The 23,058-nt window shown below is 36.8% G+C and overlaps 1 protein-coding gene across 2 annotated transcripts in view; it reads right to left on the minus strand.

The window, feature by feature from the left end:
• The window catches only part of LOC143244953 (WD repeat-containing protein 47-like), a 49,050-nt gene extending 26,779 nt beyond the window's left edge, over window positions 1-22,271 (minus strand). The window contains exon 1 of one of the 2 annotated variants that reach the window (XM_076490558.1): window positions 22,027-22,271. In XM_076490558.1, coding sequence (XP_076346673.1) covers window positions 22,027-22,173 — 147 coding nt within the window. In that variant the 5' untranslated portion in view covers window positions 22,174-22,271. Of the gene's footprint in view, window positions 1-3,276; window positions 3,537-22,026 lie in introns of those variants that run through there. The other variant, XM_076490559.1, reaches the window with a different exon arrangement.
• Between the last annotated feature and the right edge of the window lie 787 nt (window positions 22,272-23,058).

Genomic DNA, 23,058 nt, shown 5'->3' on the forward strand with positions numbered 1-23,058 from the left:
GAACAGTGAATGCTCCCCTTAAATTGTTGGCCTGTGGCTCTACATTGTTTAAAAATATCAGGATACAAATATTTTTTTTTCCCAGAAAGGACTGAGACTATAATAATATACGAGTCTGTTCTGGTTGCAGTGCTCTGTTGGATGGTTTGAAATCAGAAGAAAACCACATATGTTATCCCTGAAACCAAGATTCATATATGCTATGTCTTTCTTCAACATTAGCAAATGTAAACAAGAGTATATCATCAATATTTTATATCAGGTCATTTCAGTTATAGGAAATGTCTAGGTACGTCAGAGAATTACGAGACTTACATTAATATATGAATGGAGAAAAACAGCGATTTCTCTCTTCATACTTGTTTTTGTCGTATTCAGATTTTCTTATATCATGAATATTACTTTGTTACTCATTACTATGTAGCTAGTAGCATGATTGAATATCTAATTATTTATCAACGAAAAAATGTAGAAGAAACATTGAAGGGTAGGTTAAGAACCTGGTAGTGAATACATGGATAAAACGACTAGCCAGTGTGTATACAGATATCTAATTAACTAGACCAGCAAATAGATACACACATTTGGATTCACAGAGTGAACAATTACGCAAATCTGAATTAACAGACCGGTATATAAATATACACATTTGGATGAACATAGTAATACAGTTACATAGCAGTAGATGAACAGACTGGTACAGTTACATAGCAGTAGATGAACAGACTGGTACAGTCCAGCAGGTGAAATGCATATTTAAATGATATCTTTAATACTTCCTATGCTATGCAAGTAGCCATTTTGTCTACTATTGAATAATAATATAAGTGTGTGATTGTGATCTTGCTACTCTATAATATTAATTCAGTTTTATGGTTATTTTCTCTGATTAATTAATTTTAAACCTCACTCCACATATAGGTATATGCATATATACTTACAAACAATCACTTTTGAAGTATTTTATACTCGTAACGCCAATTACGAACCACTGTTGTAGCATTTTATATTTGTCAAGCTAATCACAAATAGCTGTTGAATAATTTTATACTCCCCACAATAATTAAAAAAAATAGTTCAAGTATTAGTATACAAAGAATTTTTAGAGTAGACATACAATATTAATATCAGGAATTTGGTATCCTACAAATAGTCCTTAGTATACAGATTTGTACTATTAAAAAAAAGCAACAAGTAAAGCATGTTTGAAAAAAGATATTAAAAAAGATTCGAGTTTTAGTAATATTAAATTATTTAAATTAAGATATATAACAAATAATAAATGAAATGTAATTAGCTATACTTCATGGCATAATTCCGACCCTTTTGAAAATTATTTCGTATTCTCCTTTCTGCTATTTCAATCATTATTTATGTGTTAATACGTAATTTATGTACATCTCTTTGTACTACCCTAGCCCTGATGGTTGAACGGTTGATGTAAGGGCTTATAACACTAAAAAATCGTGTTTTGTTACCAGTGGTAGGCAGAGCACAGATGACCCAATGTATAGTTTTCTGCTTAAGCACAAAGAAGTCAACTGTACATTCTCTGTATTTTTTTTAAGTTCATATGAATTGCAAAATGTCCTAATGTCTAATGTTATTTTCAATACAAATATTTATAAACTCGGAATAAATAACTCTAACATTATGTTAACCCTGATATTTAAATGTAGAAACAAGTTAGTGACACGTATAACACATCTTTTACTTCAGATTAAAAAAAATGTCGTCCGTCTGGCTTTCTGCATTTGTAAAACACCTAGAGAAGCATTAGTACCACAATGGTACATATGAACGCTGTCAAGAGAAGACCATTGTTTTTATGAGACATGGCAAAATAGCATAACAGTATGTATCTAAATTGTGATTGTAAAACCAGATGGCACCATAGAAATGCTGCGTTATGTACACTGTAACATATTCAATCCCGCAAATATAAATGCATCATATGTTTCAAATGAAGTAGTGACCATAGCTCACGTATGTCAGAAGAAAGCTCTGACGCTCTTATGAAATCCATGTTTCTTTACATATTAAAAATATCGTTTTCAAACAATAAGCACCATCACTTAAGGGAGTGTATGTTTAGATGTTTTTAATATGGGTTAACTAGTAAAGTAATAAGTGAGTTACTTTGAAATGTACATCCAATTCACAAAGACTAATACTTGTATTGTTGTGTAAGACACAGCATGTATAAACAATAGTTTGATATTTTGTTTAATCTAAGGAGAAAATAAATCTGTTCTTAAAGAATTTGTTTACTGGAAGATAAACATAAAGCTGAACAAAAGCTCATCTGTGATAAGCCTTTGAGGCTAACATTCAGCTTTGGTTAATCAAAATTATGCTACTAATATTGAGTAACGTGAGCGAAGAATTGATAGGTCATGATATAGTAAATGAAATAATTGAAAATATTATAAAGTTTTAATATATTTGTTATAATGTTAAATTTAGTACTTTGCTATTGTATATTTTTTTACATTTATGAGATGAATAATCCCAGAAAAGAAAAGTAAAGAGAGACACAGGCAAATGTTGCTATCAGTAATTGCTAAGGAACTAGGAATTACTACTATAGAAATGATAAGAACAACAGAAGACAGGAGCTATTGGAAGACCACGCTCACCAACTCTCTAGATACAGGAGCTATTGCAAGACCACGCTCACCAACTCTCTAGATACAGGAGCTATTGGAAGACCACGCTCACCAACTCGCTAGATACAGGAGCTATTGGAAGACCACGCTCACCAACTCTCTAGATACAGGAGCTATTGGAAGACCATGCTCACCAACTCTCTAGATACAGGAGCTATTGGAAGACCATGCTCACCAACTCTCTAGATAGACATGGCACCAACAGAGAGAGATACATTTAACATCTGTATATGATCGATGGATGTTGAAATATACCAATTATTGTAAGTAAATTATCTTTTAGGTCATCGTACTACAAGGCCAGGTAACGAACTAGAGTGGTCTTTTAGATAACTACTGACTAATGAAATCGCCGGAGTTTGATTAAATAAGTCAAAATTTTGCTGGTGTTTCTGGACACACTGAAAGAGCAAGAAAGAAAAGGTTTGACGTGACAATAAATGTGGGTATCAGAAGTTAAAAACAAAACACACCGACTAGTTCTGTTTCTAATTCTAAACAGTAGCTATTATGATATTTATGTCATTCGATCAAGTGAACAGCTATTACTGACTTTTACTTTGGTAATTCGAATACGCTGAAAATAATATCGAGCACTTCTACTTACTTGGAGCGCCAGGTCTTCCAAAGTCAAAGGTTTTGTTCTCAAAGCTTCCCGCTTGCTACAGAGACGAAAATGGACGATATTTCCATGGGAAGGACAGAAAAATCGAGACATCATGTTCAAGTCTTATGACACAACATGGAAGCTGATGGACTGCGTCAACAGTCGCATTAGTTTAGTTGTAAAACAAACTTATTCTCTCTAAAGCTGTTTTCATTTGACGTATCTTACTGAGAAGAGGAAACAGTTTTGGCATCGTTTTCAGTAGATTAACACGTAAGCTCTATCCACTCTGCTATCACTGTAGATGTAGTATGTTTGTTTACATTGCATGGAAACGCCCAAAGCTCGAAAAAACACACACAAAAAAAACGTACCTTCCTTGTTATACTGAATTTTTGAACACAAAACGTTTCATTACAAATCTTTATAGATCGGATAAACTTACTTTTCAGACAAAGGAAGATCTAAGTAAAGTTTATTTCGCTATTAGATCAAAAGTGTTTCTTAATCAAAACACAAATATAATCTTTAAGGTTTAGGGGATCGATGAGCACGTGCTGTTGATATGATTTCTGAGTCGAAAGAAGACGCGGCGATAGGTTAAGCAACAAACACAATATAATCAGAAGCAGTAGGATGAATTTATTCAACTTAACCAGATGTTTATTTAGGGTGAGCTAATTAGTTTGCACTTTCACGAAAGACCAATGTAAATAATTTTATCCACATGTTATTTCACACACGCCATATTTTACACATTGAAAAGTACCACTATAAGTTTGAATAAGTGTGTTTTCGTACTATGATTAATTATATTTTAAACATTCACGATGGATGGGAAGTACGTATTTCCGTAAGATGTTGTTATCTGTTGAAATTTCGCTTTTGTTCATGGTTCAACCGAAACCAATTACAATTAAATATGCACGTTTCGAATACGTGCTGCGAAGAGGAAAGTTCTAAAAATAAATCAAATCGAAGAACACGCGACTAAAGAAGTTTCTAATAGCTTCTTCTGCACATCTCTGTTAATACTTCGGAGTAATTTGTTGTAAATATACCTTACATGGTTCACACGTGAGTCGTAAGTTAAAACAAGTTTTTACCATATTTCTACGGTTATAAATACACCAGAAAAACTACTGCTTCTTATGTAAAATTGGTTTAGTTTCCTCTTTAGGTTCCAGTTATAATTGCGAAAATAATCGCATTTAGTTATTTGATATAGACATCATTTAAAAGTTAAAAAAAAACATGCATTTTACCTTGTAAGTCTCAGTAAATAACACACAACAATGTGGAATATCACGTAAGTGTTCTTGTCCGATGTATTATTTCAAGCATTAGTTGTTAAAATGCACTGTGTAAAATAAGGGAGAAATGATCCACGATCCACTGATAACTCATGACACATCCACATTAACAAGCAATTTTGAAAGATGCACGCACGATTGAAATAAGATCCACATATACACTGCTTTAACGTTTCACGATGTGTGACGAAACAGGTTGGAGAAGATCTCATACAAATCTTGGGTCACTACAATTCACGGAATGTTTAATTACCGCAGTTACACGGAAGAAATACGAAGCTAGGTTGAAGTAATCGTGGAACTATCCGGAGTTGGAAAGCTGGTACCAACATTAGGTGAGGTTTTCACGATTATTTCTGGAACTTTCGAAAACAAAAGTCAGTCTTCTAGCAACACATTAAAAACACACGAGTGGCGATATTCCGCTATGTAATCTACTAAAGCCTCATTGTGCATGATGTTTCCTAACGTTGATAAAAAAAAAAAAATCTTCCGCGCACAACAAGGCACGAAATTTTAGCCAGTTTCACTACTTTCTACACACACGCGCACACATAACAACGACAAACAAAAAACAGGATATACACGCATGCTCTCTCCCGTCCACCAGGTGCCGGAGGTCAGAGGTTTAGTAATGTACAAGCTTTTACTAACTGCTTCGTAAAGAGCTTACACTACAGTGACGTGGTCATGATGGCTTACTTTGCAACGCCCCGTGTTGGATTAACATCGCATACTACAGACAAAACGATAGTGTAATCAAAATATTTTACAGAGTGATTACAGAAACAAAATAAATACAGTAAGATACTTTATATTTGTATGTATGCGGGAAATAAATTGATTATGGGGAAAATCCGAACACTGTATACGAAATAAACTCTTATGTAAATATAAGAAAATAGAATTTCAGGAGTCCGCCAGTGGTACAGCGGAATCTCTGCGGATTTATACTGCTGGAAATCGGGTTTCGATATCTGTGGTGGGCAGAGCACACACAACCTTCTGTGTAGCTTTGTACTTAAATACAAAACCAAAACCACAATTTCAGGTTCTATTAGAGTTCCGTTTATAACTTGGTACTGCGCTCTGTATGAAAACTAAACAGAAAAATGATAGAGGGAGCGAGAGATTGACTCCAACTGAAAAATGTGTATGTTGCAGTGAGAAAAAGATACAAAAGAGCTTTGATGGTTGTATTTGGAAAAGTGTTGACCGGTTGAATGACATTGTCGTTATTTAGTTGCTATATCCATATTCAACAGTTGATTTCAATGTATGAATTCAAATTTGCGTTTATTACATCATCAATGTCATATAAAGATGTGGCCAGTTTGATCGCAGCGGTTTTTGTAATTCAAGACTTTAGAATACTTTTTAAACATAACTTTTACTCCATAGATGACTTCACTCCTGATTAGTCTTAGTGTGGTTTTGTAACTCATTGTTCTGGTAAGTATTCTACTGTGCAAAGCTTTCTGCTTTCATGGAGGACATTTAAGGGTTCTGTCTTTGAAATGTTTTTCATCTCATTTTATATTGTACAGCAGTTTTACTTTACGAAGAAGTTTTGAAATTCCATATCCGTTATAATTCTACCATTGCAGCATTGCAATGGTCAAATGGTCGGGAATTTGTCCTAAGTAAAATTACAGGTGCTAAAACTTTTGCCTTTGGAACCCCACCTTGCACTTGTAGCAAGATGCCTCTGTATTAGTATATACAAGTCATTTTTAGAAAGTACTGTTAACCTCCTTAATTATTCTATGCCCTTTTGTTGCTTTCAGGAGTGATGTCATTTGAGAGGGGCGTCTACCCCTTCAAGCTCTGAAGATGCTCCAAATGGCAGTTTCTGTGTGACACTTCTGGTCTTGCCAGATTAACACATGCATATATATCATACCATAGCATAGAGCCCCAGCTGAGATGGGGGATCAAAGCGAGGCCAGTCTTCTTTGTCATTGTAACTTATCAGGCTTATATGCCAGTGTAAAATCATGTTGTCGGAACAATTTCTTGGATTTTTATTAGTCACTAGAGATTGTTGGAAAGAATAGGGTATATATTTATATAGACTTTGTTATGGAACTATATATTTATGTAGACGTTGTTAGGGGGTTGTATATTTATATAGATGCTTTTAGAGATTATACTTATTTATAAAATATTTGCGCTATGTTTTTCAAAGGACAAGGAATCAGTGATAGTGTTTAAAGCAGACAATAGTTTTATGTGTTTTCTAAGCAAGTTCAATTGTGTAGCTATGTAAGTTGCTTATACAATGAGACCTGTCTAAGACGGAATCGTACGGGACCGAGTGAAATTTCTGGCTTAAACAGGGTTTCCGGCTTAGACAGTGAACATGCATTTCCTTAAATATATATAATTTTTGAGTGGAAATTTATACTTGCTTGACTCAAGGAAAGTAAGACGTTTATGAATAAAGTTATTATTCTGTTTATGCTATATTTATTAGAATAATAACAAAAATAGACGTTCAAAATATACATAAGTACACACAATCTTAATTAAATTTATTTGAAGAAAGTATCCAATTTCAACTTTTTCGTTTTTTAATGGGTTTTCTCATGCGGGTTAAAAGAGAACGCCAGTTCTGCGGCCTTTTCATTAAGTTCATTTTACCCCTTCATTTTTGCATACAATTTGATAGTGTTAATATAACTTAACACTTGCGATGACGTAGGAATTTCTATTTCCTCACTATCTTTTCTATTTGAATCTCTCACACTGTTACCATCTTGCGATTCTATAATAGATTTTAAAACAGTTTCATCAGTTTCTGTTAAAACATACTTGTCAACGTTCACAAAACTTTCCGCGTGTACAGAATCATCTGCATCAATCTTCTCAATCAGAGTCTGGATTTCACTAGAATCGTCATAACAAACAACTTATTCACAATCTCTGCTATTATCAATAATAAATCTACAGTTTCGAAAGCACTTTATTATGCATTCATCTTTTACGCATTTGATTGAATGACTTAAAAATGCAATTGGATCTAACATGTCAATTTTCATGGTCATTTCAAATGCTCTCTTACAATCGTTTATGTTTGCAATAATATGCTGAACCATAAGTTTCCTGTATTTCAGTTTTATACACTGTATAATCCATAATGTAGTGGTTGTAGAACCGATGTTGTACATGGAGGTAGAAAGACTAAACGAACATTTGAAAGTTGAACTTTTGGGTGACAAGTTGCATTATCTAGGAAAAGTAGAATATTCCTATTTTCTTGTTCCATTCTTTTGTTCAATTTGTTCAAAAATTCCTCGAATATAGCACTTGTCATCCACACTTTATTATTCGCTTTCCATTACACAGGAAGTTGATTCTTCCTTAAATTTTTGAAATAATGCGGATTTTCACTTTTACCTATTACCCATGGTTTCTCTAGTTTTCCAACAGCAAATGCGACCAAACGTGCAATCAGTCGTTCTTTCAAATAGCGACCTCCGGAATAATAAAGGCAGAAAAAAGAACAGACTATATTTAACCAATACTTATTGTAACAAAATGACAGAGAATTTATTAATATTTAAACAAATTGTTAATTAAACAAGAGTTTATTAATATTTAAGGAAATTAATATTTTATCAAAAATATTTTTTACGCTTTACTCAGGTTCTAATCCTACTTGTTTGTAGATGAAGTAGGTGAAAGATAGTTTTCCATCTGCATTATGCAGGTTCCACCATATAGAGGGCCTTTTATAAGAGAAATATTAAGATAATGATGTAAAGGCTTGTAAAGGTTTTACTGTATTAAGTTTCACGTTTTCGGTGGCTCAAGAACAAGTCTGGGAGCTTATTTTATTAAAAATCGGGTTTTGTTACTTGCAGTAGGAAAAATACAGATAGCCCATTTTGTAGCTTTGTCGTAACCTGTGGATCGCGGGTTCTGATCTCTGTCACACCAAACAAGCTCGCTTTTTCAGCCGTGGGGGCGTTATAATGTGACAGTCAATTGCACTATTCTGTGGTAAAGGAGTAGCCCAAGAGTTGGGGGCGGGTGGTGGTGCCTAGTTGTCTTCCCTCTGGTCTTACACTGCAAAATTAGGAACGGCTAGCGCAGATAGCTCTTGTGTATCTTTGCGCGAAATTAAAAACAAACCAAACGAAACTGTAGCTTTGCTTTTAACAGCAAAGAAAAACAAAGCTTGCTTCGATTAGTAGTTTACATGTAGTTTCATACATTAAACTCTTTACAAACAGTAATTTTTGGGAAACATACAAGGCATTTTGTAATTTGTGTATAGCGAAACTGAATTAGAGCGTGAAGCCTAACAGATTATATTAATTATCGGATGAGCGCTTCCGAAGAACGATAAATAAATAAACTTTTTCATGTGTCTTGGTATTAGATAAAAAGGTTTTGAAGTTAGAAAGAAACAAAAGGAGTAACGTGGCTCAATATCTAGTCTGACAGATTAGAGATCCAGCAGGAGCGTCATCTTGAAAAAGGATTATGTTGGGTGCAAAAGAAAACTGACTTTTGTGGTCTCCTATTTAGCTGGGTGGGGGGATTCTACGACAGGTTGTAATTGTAAACGTTTCACAGGAACTGCCAGAGACGGTATTCATAATTAATTTCTCTTGTTCTATCGATAAATCCTTAAATTTTTACATTTAGAAATTTTCAAAGGCGCTGTCTCGAGGCACTCTTATCAGCCACACTGCCCAAAATGTCTTATTCTTAATTTGTGAACATGTTGAAACAGGTGACCATATATTTATTATTACATAACAATCAGATATCAGTTAGTAGCTGTTTATCTCTGAACCCTTTTGGCCCGCCATGACCAAGCGTGTTAAGGCGTGCGACTCGTAATCTGAGGGTCACGGGTTCGCATCCCTGTCCCACCAAACATGCTCGCCTTCCCAGCCGTGGGGGCGTTATAATGTTACGGTGAATTCCACTATTCGTTGGTAAAAGAGTAGCCCAAGAGTTGGCGGTAGGTGGTGATGACTAGCTGCCTTCCCTCTAGTCTTACACTGCTAAATTAGGGACGGCTAGCACAGATAGCCCTCGAGTAGCTTTGTGCGAAATTCAGAAACAAACAAACAAACTGAACCCTGCTAGTCATCGTTTACTTTAGATAGACGGGTATGGGTTTTGATGGTAAGTTGGAAAATGTTTGGATATGACTGTATTATTCCACGTTAGTTCAGCCGTTATACTATGATAAAAATACCTCGGCAAGGCTTATTGAAACAGTTGAAACTTAGCGTGACTACTTCGTTAACTAAAAAATAAATCTCTTGCCCTTTAAATTACGCGTATAATTATGCTTGAGATATTTTAATGGAATGCTATGAGAAATAAAATGCAATAGCTCAGTTTTGTAAAGAATTCTGAAATAAATATTCACTATGAGGGTATTGTACCCTATCACCATGCAACAAACGAGCGATTTCCTAGAATATTAAATTATATAACATGGAAGGCACTACTGGTCAAGTGTTTTAAACTACAAAGTTGTGAGATGAAGTTAAGGTTTATTGCCAATCCCTGTGGAGTGTATTTTTTGGAGTTCTCTGATGCTTTGTGGTGTGTATACAATAAGTTTAATGGCTTAGAACACTAAAAATCATGTTTCCATAACCACAATGGTTAGAGCACAGATAGTTCGTAGTGTAGCCTCATGCTTAACAACAAGCACACTTTCTGGTTGTTGAGAACTGAACTAGATCACAATATGATCAAAAAAGAAACGCAGTCGAAAAAAAATTGGAAGCAGTTAAGCCAGAGAAATGTTATCGCAAACATATAAGCAAGTAAAGTAAAAACTTATCAAAAGAACAACTAAATACAGGGATGGTTGAAATGAGTCCTTCAATAAGGAGACAAACAAGGTATTAGAGATGACATTTGCATCATCTCTATACAATAGTATATGCAATAATTAACATATAGTAACAGATATAACTCTTCAATCTAAACTAAACTGAATTTGTAAACATTCTATAACACTGTGTGAATGTGTTATTATGTGAGATAATGCAAGTAACATCCCTATTATCATGTTTACATTCTCTTTGAAGATTTGTTATTTGGCATCCATACATTTACTTCTTTAGTTATGTCCTTGTTTTTATTCATGCGGTGTTTAAATGGATGTAGAAAGGTTGCATTTATATAATCGACTTCTGAATACAACGAGGTTACAACTATAATATTCATCGTATATCTATCAGGTCATTCCTTAAGTAATGTCCGATTTTAGGTTGAGGAAAAGAGAAAGGATTTCAAACGTTTTTAATGTTATTTAATCAATAATGTATGTTCCATTATTATTAATTACTTCCTGCCAACGATTCACAGGATTCTAAATGCCACTTTTATAAAATTCTTGGGATTTAGAGGAAAAGAATTTAAAGAGGGTAGTTTTGACATTTTCATGTGTTCCAAGCTCTTTTCCATCAAGATGGTTCTGCAAACTTCGGAATATATGATAATCAGATGGGGCAAAGTCTGGAGAATAAGGAGGGTGTGCAAGTTTTTCCAGTCTAGGTCATCAATCTTTACAGATGTGTTCCTTGCTATATGGAATCGTGCACAACACCTTTACGATTGATCAAGGCAGGCCTTTTTTCTTTCAGTGCAATATTCAAGCGCTATAACTGATGACAATAGAAGTCTGATGTAATCGTTACATTGAGAGACAGTAACTCAAAGTGAATCACACCAACAATATCCCATCAAACACTTAATAAGACTTTACTAGGGTGGATGTCCATTTTGGGCTGTGTTTTAGCCATTGTCTGCGGTGCTTAACATTTTTTATAAAATATCTATTTTTCATTTCCAGTCTCTAACCTGCCCAAAACAGGTGAGTTACGTTCATGAGAGTGCAGTGAAGTGCAAATGTCCACTCTTGCTCTAAGGATGGCTTCTGTTAAATAATGAGGGACCCATTTGCCAATCTGCTGCAGATGACGCCGAATTGTTGAATGGGTTAAATTAAGCTTCCGTGCTAATTCTTTAACCTATTGAGGAGATATTCAAAGTACCATTTCGAAGAATAATCCAATCCATCCCTACATAGATAGTGCTGCCACCTGTTTGTTACTGAATACAACTTCACTGAGGTGATTGGACACTTGCTTATTATCAGCAAATCCCTTACTCGGTAGGTTCTAATTCTAAGAATTCATGAATTCAAACAACAATGTTAATCCCGCTTCATACCCAGTGCCAACAATGCTTTTTGTTGGATAGCAGGGCTCCTTGGGCCTTTTCGGATACAAGAAATAAAAGTGGTCTAGGCGCTATGTATATTATCAGTTTTCATATACCACAACTCCATGGCTGTAAATAATGTTAAACAAGGAAATTATAACTATTATAAATTCCATTTGCAAATCAGGTTATTACATAATAATTAGTAACACCACAAAAATTATTCCTTTTATTTTAGATGTTGTATTAGATAAATTTACATTTATTATTTCACTGTTGTATTTTCGTACAACATTGGCATAAAAGTCTTTCATTTTGTACTTGTTTTTAATAAATAATCCACAGCTAAAGGTTTTGTTTTAACAGCATTTCAAAGAATTGGGATTGTGATAAATCAAGTTTTTGACATGGTGGACTCGATCTTTTGTTACAATCGTCCACTTTTTCTCCTAAGAAATATGAATTAGTCTCACCAAGAACGGTCACGAATGACTGGTCTTACTTTCTTTAAAAAATGAACAAATTACTTCAAAAAATTCAATATTTACGTTCTATTTTGATGCGAAAAATCAACATTAACCTTCTCAGAAACTTGTAAGTGTTTAGTAGTGCCATCTCGTGAAAGTCAAGCAAATTAACTCTAGTTACAAACTCGGCCTGTCGTGATAATAAAAAGGCAAATAACATTTATCAACTGATTTTTTTGTACTTCTACTAAATTAAAGAGGATTAAACACCATACTTTAAATACAACTAAATTTGGTTTCATTCTTAACTTGGAATTGTGCACCTGTTTCAAGTGAATAAACATAAATGAGAGCCGAACAACAGAAACTGGAAAATAATTTCATATAATAATGATTTGTAATTTAAAGATTTTTTTTTTACTTCAGGAGTAACACGTGAATTTCAACGGTTTATCAACTGATAAAAATGCATATGAAGTCTACTTTTATGAGACCATTATGAGATGTATTCTGAAATGATCCCCGCAGTTTAGCGCAATTTGCGAAGTTAGTGATTGTTAAATACCAGAAAATGAGGGTTACTGAATAAGTTCTAACTAGTTTATATCATTTATATAGGCTTGTACCTATAGTATTAAGAGGCGTTTGAGACTCATGCTTACTCGGAGATTTATGAGCCGCGGCTAAGCTGCTCACAGAATTTTTGTTTTTCAAGTGCAAACTTTTATCTTACAGCTTCGTCTTCTCTTGAACATTTTGAGCTACAATTACAGTTTTGGATTTAGGAGGTCAAACTCTTTCGATTCATGTGTTTGATTATACCCAAGATATCACAGATTAACTAACTAATCTTGCCTAAAAGAATTTTGAAGTTGAGGGTAGGATGGTACAGATTCCGATGAGTAATAAAACCGACTCAGTTATATAATTGTTTGTGTGTTTGTTTTGAACTTCGCGCAAAGCTACACGAGGACTATCTGCGCTAGCCGTCCCTCATTTAGCAGTATAAGACTAGAGGGAAGGCAGCTAGTCATCACCACCCACCGCCAGCTCTTGGGCTACTCTTTTTTCCAACGAATAGTGGCATTGACCGCAACATTCTAACACCCCCACGGCTGAAAGGGCGAGCATATTTGGCGTGTCAGGGATTCAAACCCGCGACCCTCAAATAGTGAGTTGCGTGCCCCTAATCAACTGGCGATGCTAGGCCTATATACTTTTCATTTATTCTAAGTGACTATGCCAGTGTGTGTTTTATGAGTCCATTTTAGCATTAAAGTATAACCTATATGCTTTTGTTTATCTTTTACGGGACGTAGTCTGTTTATAAAAATGACCTTCCATGTGGCATGACCTCCGATTTTAAACTGAAATTATTAACAAATAAGCATCTAAATTAGAAAACAATTTTTTACAATTTCTTAGTTTACACATTTCATTTTATACTTTCAGCACAGTCTTTCAATAACATTATAAAGTTATAGTTTATTTGCTAAGTAATATGACGTAAAAGTTAGTTTTTTGGCGTATTGTTATCAAAACGAACCGTCTTTTTTATATATATTAGAAGGTATTATAATAAAAAAATATTTCTTTACTATGCGGTTTTTCGCTAGCTTGCCTCATTAAAAGGATGCGCATGCGTATGCACACATGCACGTGGATAAGATGGGTGATAGCCCCCATGTGCAGACCCTCGGAGTAAACTTATTATGGGTAAACACTTTCAGGTTTCTAGGTTCTTTTCTCTTGGAGCTATTGCAGTCACATTTCGATGTAGGTTTTTCGCTAGCTTGTATCATAAAAAAGAGACGCATGCGAGCAAGCACGTGCGTGTTTGTCTGTTTGTCTGTGATTTCTGTTTGTAATATGAGGATCCATTTCTTTATTATTACTTACCTATGTGCGGATGCGCATCTTTTTAATGTGGCAAGTTGGAATAATCAGATGCAAACCCTCAGGGTCCACTTAATATGGCTGCAAAATTTCAGGTTTTCTAGATTCTTTGAGTTATGACAGTCACACACACACAGAGACCCGCAGGCAGGCCGTTTTATTACTATACATAGTAGCTGAAGTTACTTCTATACAAATAGTGTCTAAAGCTACTTTATACTCTAACAGTAACTAAAGTAAGTTCTTCTATACAACTACACTCAAAATGATCTGACTGCTTTCAACAGTGTGACTATTTTAGTTGTTCTCAAATTAATTGACTACGCAATTAAAGAAATTCATTTTTTCTTAATGGAAATATTTATGATTAGATCAACGGTGTTGCTATGGGTTCCATATTAAAGCCATCGTTTACCAAGCTATATTGTGTTTCTATGAGAGAAAATGATTACAAAATTAACCGAAACAGTTTAAACTTCTTTATTATCATATGTATACTACTGTCACATTTATCATGTTTAATAGCTGTTTTCAAGGTTCCCACTTTATTTAGCAGCGTGGCATCTACTGTGAAGAACTATTAGGTGACAATAATGGTCTCTTCCAACGTAAATTGTATCACAAAAACACATTTACAACCTTGTACATTAATTTTATAAGTTTTACTCCGAATATATATTAAGAAAATATAGTCGTAATACTGTGTCACCTGTTTATAATACATCAAGCACATTTGATGTTTTAACAATATAGTGATTACTTAAATAGGCTAAGTGTTTGTACATCTTTATATTGGAAATTTCTACAGGGCGGACCGGTATCGCTAGGTAGGTTAAGGCGTTTGACTCGTAATCCGAGGGTCGCGGGTTCGAATCCCGGTGCACCAAACATGCTCGCCCTTTCAGCCGTGGGAGCGTTATAATGTTACGGTCAATCCCACTATTCGTTGGTAAAGGAGTGGTCCAACAAGAATTAGTGGTGGGTGATGATGACTAGCTGCTTTCCCTCTAGTCTAATACTGCTAAATTAGGGACGACTATCGTTAATAGCCCTGGTGTGGCTTTGCGCGAAATTCAAAACAAACCAAACAAACATATTTGATCGTTGGAATATCTATTCTGCTGAGTTGTTATGATAGTATAGAATAAAATAAAGTTTGAAACTTTATATGGAAGAAAAATAAACGTTTTCACTCATTGATCAACATCTTAGTTAAACTCGTTGAAAGGCTAAATATTTCAGGTGTTCATTTTGAAGGCATATTAACATTTTTATTAGTTTTAAAGAAGTATTGAATTCAACTTTGGAAAGACTGTATTTAACGTTCCTTTTTTATTTAATTTGTAATTATATTAAACACAAAATTCTGTTAAATAAATTTTACTACTATAAATTTTTTTCCATATTACTTCATATTTAAAATATGCGTGTTTGTTTTTCTATAGCAAAGCCACAGTAGACTATCTACGGAGCACACTGAGGGGAATCGAACCCCTCATTGTAATGGTGTAAATCCGTAGACATCCTGCTGTACTAGCTGGGTGCTTTTAAAATACTCATATTTGTTTTATAACTAAACACGAATTTTGCTGTCGTTTATTCATAAGATTTGATAAACTAATTGATAAAGAATATGTGAGAGACTCCCTTTTATAATTCACAAAACTAGAGTTAAAACAATTTGTAATATATTTTATAAACAAGTATAGAAACTGGGAGGGGGGAGCTCTGCTCATTGTAAAGTTAATAAAATTCCTCTATACTTGTTCCACCTTTTATATTGAGAAATATTAGCACAATGATTGCGCTATTTACTATATAATTACGCACAAAGCTGCACAATAGTCTATCTGTGTTATGCCCACCACGAGTATCGAAACCTGGTGTCTTGCGTTGTTAGTCCACAGACATGCTGCTATACCACTGCGAGACCGGTATTATGAGCAGGTGTCTAGCGTTGTTAGTCCACAGACATGGTGCTATACCACTGCGAGACCGGTATTATGAACAGGTGTCTAGCGTTGTTAGTCCACAGACATGGTGCTATACCACTGCGAGACCAGTATTATGAGCAGGTGTCTAGCGTTGTTAGTCCACAGACATGGTGCTATACCACTGCGAGACCGGAATTATGAGCAGGTGTCTAGCGTTGTTAGTCCACAGACATGGTGCTATACCACTGCGAGACCGGTATTATGAGCAGGTGTCTAGCGTTGTTAGTCCACAGACATGGTGCTATACCACTGCGAGACCGGTATTATGAGCAGGTGTCTAGCATTGTTAGTCCACAGACATGGTGCTATACCACTGCGAGACCAGTATTATGAGCAGGTGTCTAGCGTTGTTAGTCCACAGACATGGTGCTATACCACTGCGAGATCGGTATTATGAGCAGGTGTCTAGCGTTGTTAGTCCAAAGACATGTTGCTATACCACTGCGAGACCGGTATTATGAGCAGGTGTCTAGCGTTGTTAGTCCACATACATGGTGCTATACCACTGCGAGACCGGAATTATGAGCAGGTGTCTAGCGTTGTTAGTCCACAGACATGCTGCTATACCACTGCGAGACCGGTATTATGAGCAGGTGTCTAGCGTTGTTAGTCCACAGACATGGTGCTATACCACTGCGAGACCGGTATTATGAGCAGGTGTCTAGCGTTGTTAGTCCACAGACATGGTGCTATACCACTGCGAGACCGGTATTATGAGCAGGTGTCTAGCGTTGTTAGTCCACAGACATGGTGCTATGCCACTGCGAGACCGGTATTATGAGCAGGTGTCTAGCGTTGTTAGTCCACAGACATGGTGCTATGCCACTGCGAGACCGGTATTATGAGCAGGTGTCTAGCGTTGTTAGTCCACAGACATGGTGCTATACCACTGCGAGACCGGTATTATGAGCAGGTGTCTAGCGTTGTTAGTCCACAGACATGGTGCTATACCACTGCAAGACCGGTATTATGAGCAGGTGTCTAGCGTTGTTAGTCCACAGACATGCTGCTATACCACTGCGAGACCGGTATTATGAGCAGGTGTCTAGCGTTGTTGGTCCACAGACATGCTGCTATACCACTGCGAGACCGGTATTATGAGCAGGTGTATAGCGTTGTTAGTCCACAGACATGCTGCTATACCACTGCGAGACCAGTATTATGAGCAGGTGTCTAGCGTTGTTAGCACACAGACATGCTGCTATACCACTGCGAGACCGGTATTATGAGCAGGTGTCTAGCGTTGTTAGTCCACAGACATGCTGCTATACCACTGCGAGACCGGTATTATGAGCAGGTGTCTAGCGTTGTTAGCACACAGACATGCTGCTATACCACTGTGAGGCGGTATTATGAGCAGGTGTCTAGCGTTGTTAGCACACAGACATGCTGCTATACCACTGCGAGACCGGTATTATGAGCAGGTGTCTAGCGTTGTTAGTCCACAGACATGCTGCTATACCACTGCGAGACCAGTATTATGAGCAGGTGTATAGCATTGTTAGCACACAGACATGCTGCTATACCACTGTGAGGCGGTATTATGAGCAGGTGTCTAGCGTTGTTAGTCCACAGACATGCTGCTATACCACTGCGAGACCAGTATTATGAGCAGGTGTCTAGCGTTGTTAGCACACAGACATGCTGCTATACCACTGCGAGACCGGTATTATGAGCAGGTATCTAGCGTTGTTAGTCCACAGACATGCTGCTATACCACTGCGAGACCAGTATTATGAGCAGGTGTCTAGCGTTGTTAGCACACAGACATGCTGCTATACCACTGCGAGACCGGTATTATGAGCAGGTGTCTAGCGTTGTTAGTCCACAGACATGGTGCTATACCACTGCAAGACCGGTATTATGAGCAGGTGTCTAGCGTTGTTAGTCCACAGACATGCTGCTATACCACTGCGAGACCGGTATTATGAGCAGGTGTCTAGCGTTGTTGGTCCACAGACATGCTCCTATACCACTGCGAGACCGGTATTATGAGCAGGTGTATAGCGTTGTTAGTCCACAGACATGCTGCTATACCACTGCGAGACCAGTATTATGAGCAGGTGTCTAGCGTTGTTAGCACACAGACATGCTGCTATACCACTGCGAGACCGGTATTATGAGCAGGTGTCTAGCGTTGTTAGCACACAGACATGCTGCTATACCACTGCGAGGCGGTATTATGAGCAGGTGTCTAGCGTTGTTAGTCCACAGACATGCTGCTATACCACTGCGAGACCAGTATTATGAGCAGGTGTCTAGCGTTGTTAGCCACAGACATGCTGCTATACCACTGCGAGACCGGTATTATGAGCAGGTGTCTAGCGTTGTTAGTCCACAGACATGCTGCTATACCACTGCGAGACCAGTATTATGAGCAGGTGTCTAGCGTTGTTAGCACACAGACATGCTGCTATACCACTGCAAGGTGGTATTGTGAGCAGGTGTGTAGTGTTGTTAGTCCACAGACATGCTGTTATACCACTGCGAGACCAGTATTATGAGCAGGTGTCTAGCGTTGTTAGCACACAGACATGCTGCTATACCACTGCGAGACCGGTATTATGAGCAGGTGTCTAGCATTGTTAGTCCACAGACATGCTCCTATACCACTGCGAGACCGGTATTATGAGCAGGTGTCTAGCGTTGTTAGTCCACAGACATGCTGCTATACCACTGTGAGACCGGTATTATGAGCAGGTGTCTAGCGTTGTTAGTCCACAGACATGTTGCTATACCACTGCGAGACCGGTATTATGAGCAGGTGTCTAGCGTTGTTAGTCCACAGACATGCTGCTATACCACTGCGAGACCAGTATTATGAGCAGGTGTCTAGCGTTGTTAGCACACAGACATGCTGCTATACCACTGCGAGACCGGTATTATGAGCAGGTGTCTAGCATTGTTAGTCCACAGACATGCTGCTATACCACTGCGAGACCAGTATTATGAGCAGGTGTCTAGCGTTGTTAGCACACAGACATGCTGCTATACCACTGCGAGGCGGTATTGTGAGCAGGTGTCTAGTGTTGTTAGTCCACAGACATGCTGTTATACCACTGCGAGACCAGTATTATGAGCAGGTGTCTAGCGTTGTTAGCACACAGACATGCTGCTATACCACTGCGAGACCGGTATTATGAGCAGGTGTCTAGCATTGTTAGTCCACAGACATGCTCCTATACCACTGCGAGACCGGTATTATGAGCAGGTGTCTAGCGTTGTTAGTCCACAGACATGCTGCTATACCACTGTGAGACCGGTATTATGAGCAGGTGTCTAGCGTTGTTAATCCACAGACATGTTGCTATACCACTGCGAGACCGGTATTATGAGCAGGTGTCTAGTGTTGTTAGTCCACAGACATGTTGCTATACCACTGCGAGACCGGTATTATGAGCAGGTGTCTAGCGTTGTTAGTCCACAGACATGTTGCTATACCACTGGGAGACCGGTATTATGAGCAGGTATAACTTTTATCGTTCCCTTACTTTATTTCAAAGTAAGTATTAATAAATCAGTGTAACTACAAGCCATTATTTATACCAAACAATTTAAGTATTACGAATTGGTGCAGTCTTGGTCGAAATGTTTACATAAAATGGAATACGAATACACTTACTGCTGTTAAACTGAGAAATTGATGTTATAATGTTATATTAAACACCTACGTATGTATTTTGTATAATGTGGTAGGTTCTATGGACATCATGAATGATTTATTAGAACAGAAAACAATTTTATGAGACACCTCTAGAAAGATACGCAATTCGGCATTTCACCTATTGCAACAAAACCTTACCAAAACATATATAATAATAAAATATAACATCAACTTGAAACGTTATAACTTTTAATATTAAACATTCAGTACTTGGTTGGCCCTCTTAGTACTCTAATAACCTCCACAAGGTGATGTGGCATGTTGTCGATAAGGTTATTGATGTAATCCACCGTGGTTTCATTTCAACTTGTCACTTGAAGGCAATGTAGCTCAGCTACAGTAATTTTTTAGGGTCATGAATAGCAATTTTCCGGCTCAGTTCTGCTAAATATTTCTTATTGGGATTACAATAAGGAGACTTTGCTGACCATGGCAATCTTGTAACGTCCTCCTGGTCGAAATAATCCTGTACAGTGCTGTAGGCAGTGGAACTGCCATCCTGAAACACAAAGCTATCGGCATACCTTGCCCTAACATATAGCAGAAATATAGTTTCCATGTGATGCTTTAAGGAGGTGCCACTGACATTTCCCTGGATAATATAAAGAGCTGCTTTTCTACCTTGATGAATAGAACTAGCAGTCCAAACATGCACAGCACCACCTTAAAAAAGATAATCGTTTCCTCACCTGTTCTCCTATCATAATCTTTACCAACAGGAAACACAACTTATCTGAAGAGATGAAATGTCATCAATGTCTTGACTGTAAACTTTAATGTTCAAGCAACATTGAATTTTGGTTGATATCGGTTTGCAGATGACTCTTCTTGCAATTAATTTCGGTCAGCCAGTCTCCTGTAGATTGTTCTTCTGGACACTCTGGAATTAATATGCTCATACCATTCTTGTTATACAGTGTAGCAAGACTTCTTTTATCCTTGTCAACTTGATCAAAACCAAGTCATCAAGGGCTGTAGTTTTTCGGCGACTACCAGGAGACTTTTCAATGACATTTCAGAATTCTGGATACATTACACTTGTGGTAACCTACTATACTGGCAGTGCCTGTTTGCTTCATACCATTTTTAGAGAATCGAACAATTTGCACGTGACGAGGCATGACTCTGCCAAAAGTACAAGGAAACTGTCTGAACAAAGCGTTGACCTGTTTTGATAAAGATTATACCAAAAGCACACCCTTCTATACAAAACAGGTATATATGCATGTTTGACTAGCAAATGCTTAAAACACCTTATACGGACGATAACAACAACTAGAACATTTATGTCTGATCATACGCTACACTCTCTGTTACTACTCAATAACTACTCCACGCGTATAGACAATAATATCAATATGGAACAGTATGCAAAGATTTTGGCGTAAACTATAGCACTATAATTGTTTTCAAGCTTTATATTAATATAACTATTAACGAAAATATTCATAACCGTCCCCACACTCGGTTTTAATGCCTCTAGGCGGGAGAGTAGTAAGTCTTCGGGTTTACAACGCTAAAACCAGGGGTTCGATTTCCCTCGGTTGACACAGCAGATAGCCCGCTGTGGTTTTGCTACATATACACGTACTTGTATTAATATAGGTATTAACGAACATAACCATGATATCCCATATGCTTCATGTCAATATAAGCATTAATACATATAGCTGCAATATTTTCTACATTTGAAGTCATTACAAATATTAATGATTTGTTTGTTTTTGAATTTCTCGTGAGAGTTACCTGTGCTAGCCGTCTATAATTTAATGATGTAAGATAAGAGGGAGGGAAGCTAGTCATCACCGCCCACCACTAACTCTTGGGATACTCTTTTACCAACAAATAGTGGGATTGTCCGTCACATTATAACGTTCCCACAGCTGAAAGGGTGAGCATGTTTGGTGTGACGGAGATTCGAACCCGTGACTAACAGATTAAGAATCAAGTACCTTAACCACTTGACCTTGTCGGGCCTAAATATTAATGAACATGTAACTATGATCTTCTCTACACTTCATAACAATATAAGTATTAACGAACATAACTATAATATTCTTACACACATATCAGAAATAATATTATTACATAGCGTATATAATCACAACCGCACAAACACACACACTTCTTTGGATTTTTTTTTACTAGGGTTATACGTTCGTCATTACAAATATTTTGATACCAACATTAAATATAATGATAAAACATACCTCTGGCTCTGGCAATGGACAGGTGTATGGGTCATGTAAACGATGACCACTGGGATGGTGCACGTGAACTTCTGTCACGTGCGATGTTACAGGTCTTTGATCCGCGAATAATTTATTGATATGTCTTCTCACTCTTGTTTCGTCCATTGTAATGTTTGATTATCAGTGGCGAATAATAGAAGAACGTTGCTGCTTAGAAAACTGACAAACCTGTTGCGACAACCCGAGATTGTAAATCATATAAACGCTTCCAATGACAGCTACCACAAACCCCGACGTAGGTGGGGTTCTTTTGTTTTTTGTCTGACGTAGCTGAATTTCCAGTTTGTTAAGTGATGTCACGAGTCACGTGGGTGTCTCGCACACATGGTACGTTATTACAAAATTCTTAAGTTGTTCTGACTAATATTCAATAAATGTACTGTAGTAACTAACAAATCAACATTAAATACTCAATGTGCCCCAAATCCTCACGTCGTATGAGATCAGTTCCTGGTTTAGCACTAATGTAGTTTGTGTAAATTGTTTACTGACCTAACTTTCTTTCCTTGCAAAAACTTTAGTTATTTGTTCAGATTAAAAAAAAAAAGGAAAACCACGTGTCACGAATGTTAATCCTTCATCCACTTGCTGAACCAGTATCTTTCTTACATGTGGAGGTGCACAACTTAAAACCATTTTAAAATCAAATGAAACAGTTTTTATATATATAATGTGGCAACCGATATATTTTAAAAATCTAGCAATACATGAAATTGAAGAAAAAAGAATAAATTTACTTTTTTTCTGCACCAAGTGATTGTCATTAAAAAATAAGCTTCCTACTCACTGATGTTCTTTGACGTCACCAGAAAATATTTGAAGGGCCCACTTGAATAGGGAGTTAGCTCTTAAGGCCTATTTTTGGGCGTTATCTCTATAGGTAAATATGAGTTGCCCTAAAGCACAAAAAGTCAACATTAACACAAACAAATGCATACAACTATCCATTTGTTCATATACACTTACGTAGTAGTGTATATTGTAACTTAT

The sequence above is a fragment of the Tachypleus tridentatus genome, chromosome 2 (assembly GCF_004210375.1).
Source record: "Tachypleus tridentatus isolate NWPU-2018 chromosome 2, ASM421037v1, whole genome shotgun sequence".
Taxonomy (NCBI): domain Eukaryota; kingdom Metazoa; phylum Arthropoda; class Merostomata; order Xiphosura; family Limulidae; genus Tachypleus; species Tachypleus tridentatus.